Genomic DNA, 9,794 nt, shown 5'->3' with positions numbered 1-9,794 from the left:
CACCTCGATCAACCATTCAGATTTGCTATGTACTCTTATTCGGATTGATAAGTCGTTAATTCGTGTCATGATAAGATGCCAAAAATACGAGATAAAAGAAAAATAGAGTACATGAAGGGGTCGTATGGGGCTAATATTAGTGTACGATGAAAAAAACTAAAAAGCGACAGAGAGTTGCTCTCGTGCTTGGAGGCGTCGTACAAGATTAATATTTGATAATTAAAGACTCATGTTACAATCATGGAACAGTTGCTCTCAAATGATTCCCTCTGCCTCGCTACGAAAAGCTTTACAAATACGCAATGATTTCACGCTCATTCCCCCAAACAAATCACATCACCAACCACCAAACTTTGAGGAGGATCAATGAACATGTCCCAACTTCTTCTTTCTCAAAGTGTTCTCTTCTTCCTCCTCTGCATCTCTTGCTCTGTCTCCCCTCTAAACCTCCATGGAGATCAGATCATCGGCAGCTCATCACGACCTGCAGACCCATCTCCACTTCCCGGCAGCTTCCTCTTCGGAACTTCCTCTTCATCTTACCAGGTCAGTCAGCTAGCCTACTAACATCTCTATGTCTCTGTGTGTGCAATTGATTTCAACATCTTTAATTTTAACTCTCCGGCCGGTCAATTCGAAGCCAAACAACAGCCACAGAAGCAAACGCTATCTTTTCCAGAGACCCGACTTAAGCCTTTCAAGTTTCAACTGTATCTTCTGTTAAATTGCAGTTTGAAGGAGCTTACAATAGTGATGGGAAGGGTCCGAGTAACTGGGATGTTTACTCTCACAAAGAAGGTGAGCTAATTACGTTCTCTGATCGGGTACATTAATCGGCTATTGTCCCTCTAACATTTTCACATGGCATCAGAGCACAGATCTGAGCTCCAAAATAGCTGATTTTCCTTCCGTTTGTTCAATTAACATCGGCATTCTTGTATGAGGCTCATGATTCAACACAAGCTAACTCTTATTGTTGTACTAACTCTAGGGGCAGGGGGTTAATTTTAAACAAACAATCAGTTAAAAAAAAGTATAATAATAATAATTCGAGGATCTAATTAGTCAATAATTGTAAAATTTCCACTGGTCTATAAGTGATTAGACATATCTCTAACTAAAAAGCTCGAGCTGATAAAGTTGTAGAACCCAATCTCATATAAACTCATTCAATTGTTCTTAACTTTTCTAGGTGAGATTGTGTGTTTGGTTTTAGAATTAAGTAGAGTTGAGTTTTGATTTTAATTGGGTTGTAATGATTGTGTTATTGAATTATGAGAAAAGATGTTAAAAAGTGATGAATAGTTGAAAGAAAGTAATGATTGTATTGTTGAATTGTAAAAAAAGTAATGGATAGTTTATAGAATTTAATATTAAAAATTGAATTGAATGGTTAAAAAATTAAAGAAAAAGGAAAAAAGTAATAATTGTGTTGTTGATTTTGTGTTATGTAGTGAGTAGAATTAAAGTTAGAGTTAAAATTTTAAAAATTTAATTGCAAAACCAAACGGGGAAATCTCAACAATAGATGCATGCCCAGGAGTTCTTGGCTATACATTATATATTTAACCACATCATTAGAGCACATTTACAATTTTTACAATATTTTTTATCACGAAATATTTGAGTTTCATCCAATTAATCCACACTGCTCATGTGAATGCTCTGTAAGTCTAGGGGAAAATAGGCTAAAACGATACCGTTTTGTTTCCTGGAGAACAATTTTCTAAATATAATATCTTGAAAAACAATATATAAGGAAACCAACTTGCACCAAGGAAAAATCAAACCGACAAGGCGCAACAACCATCTCCTTTTGTTTTCCTTTACTCGTTTGCTTCTGATTAAGCATGAAGGGATGTAATATAGGATATATAATCTATGGTTTATTTATTTATTTATTTGCCTTTGCATGGCGAACAAAATTTTAAAATATCGTATCACACTTGGGCAGGAAACATAATAGTGGACGGAAGTAATGGAGACGTTGCTGTGGACCACTATCACCGTTATCTGGTAAACAATCGATATCTTGTCCTACATTCATTATTGATTTTTTTTTTTATAAATACAGTCATTATTGAAGACTTTTTGGCTTTTTTTTGCTTGGAATAAATATAAAAATCGTTCCACTACGTGTAAAATGTCCCACGTTGCATGTGCTGAAAAACTCAGATAGGGGCAGAGGCCCATGAAACACGACTAAGTTCTATAACAAATACTAGCTTGCATTTGGTTTTTGAATTGGATAAGTGATATAAGTCAATTTGATTTTGTGTGATGATTGTAAGTGTTGACAAATATATTAATGTATGAGAATATATATGTATGTGTATATATATGTGAAAGTAGATGAGAATTTATTATTAAAAAATTAATTTTGAAAATAGTTAGGAAAAAATATAAGTGAAAAATTATTACTAAATAAAAGAAAAAAATAAAATAATTATTATTATATTATTAAATTTGAAAAATAATAAAGTTGAATAGAGTATAATTGAATTATCATTAAAAAATCTAAGAAATTTGTCCTTTTTTTTTTCTCTCTAATTTGCGGACAAACCCATTTCTCCTCCTCTCCTTTCTTTTTTAAAATATGATAATTATTTTTTTTTTCACTCAGATAATGAGATATTTTTAATTCTCATTCTATTAGTTGAGATGAATTGGGGTTTAATCATTTTTTTTAATAAATAATAAGAATTCATTTATGAGTGAAGAACAAAATACACGCTTTGTATACAAAGCACCTCATCATAAATGAGTTGAAAGAAAGAAGAGAAAAAAAGAAAAAAGAAGAAAACAGGGGACCTAATAAAGTACACAAATCAGATAATAAAGAGGAGACTCCATGAATAGCAAAAGCCCACTGAGACCAAGCTGCTGAAACAGAGGGGAGACCGAACTCTCATGGTCCTCAAAAGTCCTTTAGGTCCGCTCCGACCAAATTGTCCAAATGATGAAGAAAAGGATATCACTCCAAAAGAAGCCATCATCAACACACTTGAGTTCACAAGAGATAGAGCAAGTTCTGCACAACTTGTCGATTTTCTCAAGAAGCCTGTTATCCCAAATAAGAAGAATGCCTCCCGATCTCCTGGATGAAGGAGAAATTCATAGTCCAAGTGCGGGTCATTCCAAAAGCTTCTAACCACCCTCAGAGAGATCATCTCCATTTTAGTTTCTTGTAAAGCTAGAACATGAGGTCGATGCTGCTGCAGAAAATTCCGTAGGAGACCTTTTCTTTTAACAGTTTAAACCATGAATATTCCAGGAAACAAACTTTGGAATCATTTATCAACACGGGCAGCCCTCAAAGATTTCCTTATATATACTTTCTCCGTCACATTCTGAGGCCATTTATCGTAATTAATGGAGGATTCAAGCCTCTTAAGTTCTCGAGCAGTTCTCGCCGAAGAGTCTTCCCCATATTTCCAGTCCCGACATCACTCACAGTAGTCACAGGCTTTCCACTCTTCTCAATAGTCTCAAGAAGTTCTAGGAACTTGTCTTCGTGGCCATTGAAAGAGAGACCCAGAGAATTTGCAGAACATCTCACTCTGCTCAGGACCCAGGTACAACTCGAATCGGGATGAGAGAGGAGAGAAGGTGGACCCAAATAATCATAATCAGTATCTTCAGAAATGAAGCCCAAGGGAATAACGTCAACCGCATCTTTTCCGTTAAAATGACAAGGTGGACAATATGGACCGGAGCCCACTCTTAGGAAGCCTAATCAAACACAAGAGAATCAAGTTTAGCCAGACCTTCTTCAACCATTGATTTGGCCCTAATGATGTGCTTCCATTGGGTGTTGAATCGCTGCACTACAAATTAAATCCGTCCAATTAAAGCGTATTTTGCTAATTGTACCTGATCTTTCGTCATTAATCTGGCCAATTTTTATAAGCGTTCCATGATTGATCTGGCAACTTTAATACCTCCCACCTCTTACAACTATTGGACTGACTTCTTTTCATGGTTCCACGTTACAAAAACTTTTAATTTGACATTTACGGGAGGTTGAGACTAGTGTCTGATGGAACGGCTAAATTTTCCCTTTACCTCTTCCCAAAAATATTTTCTCGAGTTACCATTTATTTATCAGTTGGTGTAAGATATTACAAAATTACTGATCAATTTATGAGTTTGCCAAAGTAACTTTTCTCAGTGTCTTCCTCTTTTAAATGCATATTTTTCGGTAAGCCAAATTAAATGCATAATTAGTATTGGAAAATCTTCACTAACATTCTTAAAAAAATTGATCGTCTGACTGACAATGTCGGCCAAAAACAGGAAGACATAGGATTAATGGTGGGCCTCGGGGTGAACAGCTATCGGTTCTCAATTTCATGGGCACGAATTCTACCCAGTGAGCCTTTTCCAATTTTTTCCTTATTTTTCAATTAATCTTAACTCATTTTGAGAAATTATTAATTTACTATGAAATATAACGTTTTGGTTTTCTAAATTAAAACAGAAGGGAGATTTGGAGGCATAAATATGGATGGAATTGACTACTACAACAAGCTCATTGACGCTCTCCTGTCAAGAGGTAAACTATATGACTCACTTTAGCTTTGGTCCCGTATTTCACCCAAAGATAAAAAATAAAAAAAATTCGATCAGTCCCCTTTCATTCAATTCATTTGTGTACGTTAGGTTTTGTTTTCCACGGATAACAATAAACTCCTCTAAGTTTAACAAAGAGTCTTTATCGGAAGAAAAAGAATCTAACTGGTTGCAATGTTTTAGTTTTCGTTTTTCCTTCGTTCCCACAGGGAAATAAAAAAAAAATACATACCAAAATCTGTTTGATGCTATTGAATCCGATGTATTTTCGAGGAACTTCAGATTGCCTTTTAGCAACTTAAAGTCTAGAATGTGATACCCAAAATATGCTATGACATTCAAGTGACAATTCTTATTCTCTAATTTTTTTTTTTTAAAAAAAATAGGTATTCAACCATTTGTGACATTGAATCACTTTGATATCCCACAAGAACTTGAAGACAGATATGGAGGTTGGCTCAGTCCTCTCTCCAGGTATACCCACAACATCAACAAATAAGATAACTTGAGATTTAAGAAACTTCTCTCTTGTCTCCTAAGAAAATGATATATTGATTGATATTACACTTTCCAGACTGGATTTCCGATACTTCGCGGATATATGTTTCAAATACTTTGGTGATCGGGTGAAGCACTGGATCACCTTCAATGAGCCGAACCTCCTGACTATTCTCGGGTACCGGAAAGGTGAATTCCCACCTTCCCGTTGCTCCAGCCAGTTCGGAAACTGCACTACTGGTGATTCAGACAAGGAGCCATTCATAGTAGCCCACAACTTAATCTTATCCCATGCAGCTGCAGCTTACACATACAGGAAAAAGTATCAGGTGCCTAGAGCTCAAGTTTCAATTGCAATTTTCTACGTGAACCATTCACCAATAAATGCTAAATGAGTGAACATGCAGAAAGCTCAAAAAGGTACCATCGGAATCGTGTTACATGCAGCATGGTTTGAGCCAATCAGCGACTCTGTAGAAGATAAATTAGCCTCTGAGAGAGCTTTGTCGTTCTTTATGAATTGGTGGGCTTTGCATTAACTCACAACAAGCTAATAATGGATCCTAAACAAACCATGCAGAGCTTGACTCATTCGTGTTTTGCAGGTTTTTGGACCCGATAATATTTGGTAGATACCCGAGAGAGATGGTCGAGATACTGGGCAATACTTTGCCTCAATTCTCAGGAAAGCAGCTGGAGAAATTACGGAGAAGCGGTTTGGATTTTATTGGGGTAAACCACTACACGAGTCACTACGTCCAAGATTGCCTCTTCTCTGACTGTAATGAGCCCGGAAAAGGAGCAACTTGGTCTGAAGGTTATTACTGGCAGACCTCAATTGGGCAAACCGTAAGCAAATTTAGTCCACAACATTTAGATAATGTCTAATAACATGACTCATACTTAGCTGATGAATATTTTCTATGTTGCAGACCAACTTGCCGTGGCTAAATATATTCCCCGAAGGGATGGAGAAAATGGTCAACTATATCAAGGAGAGATATAACAATACACCGATTTATATTACAGAGAATGGTGAGCGGCCTTATTAACCTTGTTATATGAACCGTCTTCTGACACATTTTTACATGAATTAAGGCGTAATTTTCAAATTCTTTAGGTCTTGGTGAATTGGAGGACCCGAAACTCAGGAAGGACGTATCTCTTCAAGATGTGAAAAGAGTGGAGTATATGGAGGGGCACCTAAATTCTCTTATTAAAGCTGTGAGGTAAGAAATACAATATGTCTCGATCACTTAACCCCGAGCATCAAGGTAGCAGACATCTTCATTTCCTCTGAAGGTTCCACAACTGTTTGGTTCTCGGATGCAGAAATTCTAGTTTCCAATTCTCTCAGTTTGAACTATGAGGTATCAATGAGGAAAACAGAGCAGTTACCCCGAATTGCACTTGAATGACATTCGGGATTACAAAAGGACTGCATAAGCTCTCAAGTCACATATCTGTTAATCCTAATTCCTTTCCTTTCTATGAGCAGGAATGGAGCGGATGTGAGGGGCTACTTTGCATGGTCCCTGCTTGACAATTTCGAGTGGAACTTCGGGTACACAGTTAGGTTTGGGCTTCACCACGTGGACTACAAGACGATGATGCGAACTCCCAGACTATCAGCGAGTTGGTATAGAGAGTTCATCACAAAACACAAGAAGATGCATATGGTCACATCTTCAGATAACCTGGAAAAGAGCTGGTACTAGACAACTCATCGCGTTACTTGTCTTACCAGCAGTAGCAAAGGCCAAAAGGTTAAATACTTAATGGGTAGTTAACGTGGTAGAGAGCAAATACGAGCATGGATAAGTTTACTTGGTCGTCTTTAGATCGAGAAGACGGTTATCATAAAGCTCAAGTGTGATGTAGAGTGTGGTGTAGAGGCATATGAATATCTATCACCAGATATGTATGTTCTACTTAAAGCTAAGCTTCTAATTTCATGAAACTATGACCAGTCTTCTGGCTTAATTTCTCATTTCTGGTCTTCAAGATATGAAGATCTATTTTCTATATATATGAAAAAGATGAAGCCACTTCGTGTGTTTTCACAATGTGTGTTTTCACACATACTAATAATAGAGAGACAATTTGTGCCTTTTCTCTCCAAATACCTGCTTGTTGAATTGCATGTGAAATTCCGATTCCTTTTTTTTTTTTTTTTGTATGTATGTATGTATGCATGTGGATTTTGGTCTGTTTTCCTGTGTTGCATTTTTTTTTTGGTTGCTTCTGATGAATTATAGAGAAGCTGGGTTGGGAGGGTGGCACAGGCGGCATTTCAACAAGCGTGGCAGTTCTTCAGTTATGCATTTTGTCAAGTTTTATAGATTTTCCAAAATCTGTATCTTAAACTCATCTGTTCTTTCTTAATTTTCAAGAAGTATACATGTGCAGTTCTCAAATTGCATCGTTCATGGACATTGTTGGTGATAATCGCATGCATCAATTTCTTGAATATTAGAAATGTTTGATATTCGATTTCAGTGCTTATCATTTACTCTTGGCAAACCGGTGGGCGGTGCATAGGTGCATTTTTAGGGCAGTTGAAGGAAGAGCTCCATGATGTTGAGGTGGAGAAGATTAAGATCTCTGATCAAATTTGGCTTCTCACAAAGCCGATGATGTTAGTTGAGCACGGTACAATATTTGTTGTTCTTAAACATGCAGTCATCTGAAGCGATTCCTACATTTTGCATATTCTGAAACTTTCGAAAATTATCTTGAATGGTTGTAATGGTCTCTAGACCACAATGAACTACTGGTTAGCTTGGTTTAGCTATGTGCATTATAATATGATGCATCCTCCACTTTGTTTGCCAAGACGACCATCCCTCCATCGCTTTACTCATTTCGTTTATTGGTTTCTACAGCAGAAACCATTTTGGGAGACAGTAGTCACGGCGGTTTTTAAAAAATGCAGGGAAAAGAATGACATGCACTGCAGATTCATGAACTACAGCCACTAATTAACTGCTAACTGAAACCTTAATTACTTTTTGCCTCCCCCATCCCACTGCCCAAAGTTTCCTAGGAAAAATTTCAAACTTTCCTTCTAACTCTCTCTCTCTCTCTCTCTCGCGCGCGCCTGTAGAATGTCATTCTTTCCATCTTAGAACAAGGAGAGTAGCACGGAGAGCCGGTTGACCTCTCTCTCCTCTTTGTTCTGCCACACCACCTTTATTTTAGCATAGTGAGCTGGTTGCCGGATCCGAGTCATAGTTTGGGAGGGACAAAAACTTGGATCTCTGCTGTCGAATTGAATTCTGATGGCCTCACCATCTTCCATTGTCTTCAGCCATCTCATTATTGAAATATTGATGATTGTTTGGCTAATTTTGGATTTCAGTTGTTGAATTTCTAGATTTGATCAATCTGCAGGAACTAAATACTGTTCTTCGCCAGAAAGAAGAACGGCTTCTGAACTCGTCTTGGATGACTGCTTCTGTGCAATAGGTAAACTGAAGGTATGCGAATTCTCAGGTAAAATTGGTTTTTCAAAAGACACCCTACTGCCTTTTCTGATAATTTTTAGCTGATGTTCTAAAATCTCTGATGTTAACTGGAATATTTATTGCTTAGGCGTGGAATTTCCCTTCACTTAGCCTCTTCCACGTCAATTTGAGTACAAAGGAGTGCTGTTCAGATAAAATGATTGTAAGCGGAAAGGGTAGTCCACAACTGTTGGCTAATATTGTTGGCATATTGTTGGCTTATTTGATATGCTTGATTTGTGATTGTCATATTTGAGCCCCTTTGATGATGATTTAGATAAAATAGATCTTATAATTCATTGATGGTTATTGTTAGGATTTAAAAATTTTGGTCTTGATCACGTGCAGACCACGAGCCTCGATTGACCTGCAAAAAGGGGAGGATCGAGGGAAGGCTCGATCTCCTTCTCTGATGCTTAAATGAGAATTTATCGAAAAAAAGTAGAAGAATTGAACTTAGGATTTAGAGGTATTTATAAGAGTCCCGAGATATCTGTATCGAAATATCGTAATCTGTGCAGAATATTTGATTGCACATAACAAGTAGATGTACTCTTCATATATGTGGTTAGAAATTGGAAATAATATCTCGTAAATAAGATATATATACATAAGTGAATATTCAAGAGATAATATCAAAGATATTATGGGAGAAATATCCTCAATAGGATTTAGTTACCAAATATGGAGTATCAATATAGGCCTAGGACGGTAAGTCGGTCCAAACAGGTTGGGCTAATTTTTTGGTTACTAACTGTTATGTTAATAATTTCTTTGATTGAATGGAGAGCATTTCAATGCAGAATGCTACGATTTGGTTCACACATAGTAAAGACTATAATTAAAATATAGACCTTAAGTAAGTTGGATGAAGCGGCAGAAAATATAGATCCAGAGATCAGCAAAAAGGAGGATAAATCCCAAGGTGAGATTCTATATTAATCTCGAAGAACAAGTTATCGTCCTCTTATATGGAATTGATTGTTACGAAACAATGTAGTCTTCTGTATATATATAATACATGACATATGAATTCCCATCCGTGATGGAAAGATCACTGATCTATGGAATTGATTTTAAATGTCAACACAAGTAGAAGTTCTCGAGTAAAATTGTTGTTTGGTTTAATAGAAGGTTTGATCCGCAGCCTTTTAGGCAGATGCTTTTTCCTTAGTACTCCAATTAATATTCCGAAAGACAAGGTAAGTGGCTGCTTGA

General features: G+C 36.8%; 1 protein-coding gene across 1 annotated transcript; it reads left to right on the top strand.

Moving 5' to 3' along the window:
* The first annotated feature begins 312 nt into the window (after nucleotides 1-312).
* On the top strand, nucleotides 313-7,180 carry LOC116203740 (beta-glucosidase 46-like). Its single transcript, XM_031535635.1, has 12 exons — nucleotides 313-546; nucleotides 732-798; nucleotides 1,955-2,016; nucleotides 4,297-4,372; nucleotides 4,481-4,555; nucleotides 4,959-5,046; nucleotides 5,147-5,399; nucleotides 5,478-5,593; nucleotides 5,676-5,919; nucleotides 6,003-6,105; nucleotides 6,191-6,299; nucleotides 6,569-7,180. Exons 1-12 carry the CDS (start codon nucleotides 367-369, stop codon nucleotides 6,786-6,788), a joined length of 1,593 nt encoding a protein of 530 aa, XP_031391495.1. The 5' UTR covers nucleotides 313-366; the 3' UTR covers nucleotides 6,789-7,180.
* The last annotated feature ends 2,614 nt before the right edge of the window (nucleotides 7,181-9,794 follow it).

Source organism: Punica granatum, chromosome 4 (assembly GCF_007655135.1).
Source record: "Punica granatum isolate Tunisia-2019 chromosome 4, ASM765513v2, whole genome shotgun sequence".
In the NCBI taxonomy this organism is placed as follows: Eukaryota; Viridiplantae; Streptophyta; class Magnoliopsida; order Myrtales; family Lythraceae; genus Punica; species Punica granatum.
This window is presented reverse-complemented; position numbering and strand designations above follow the sequence as displayed.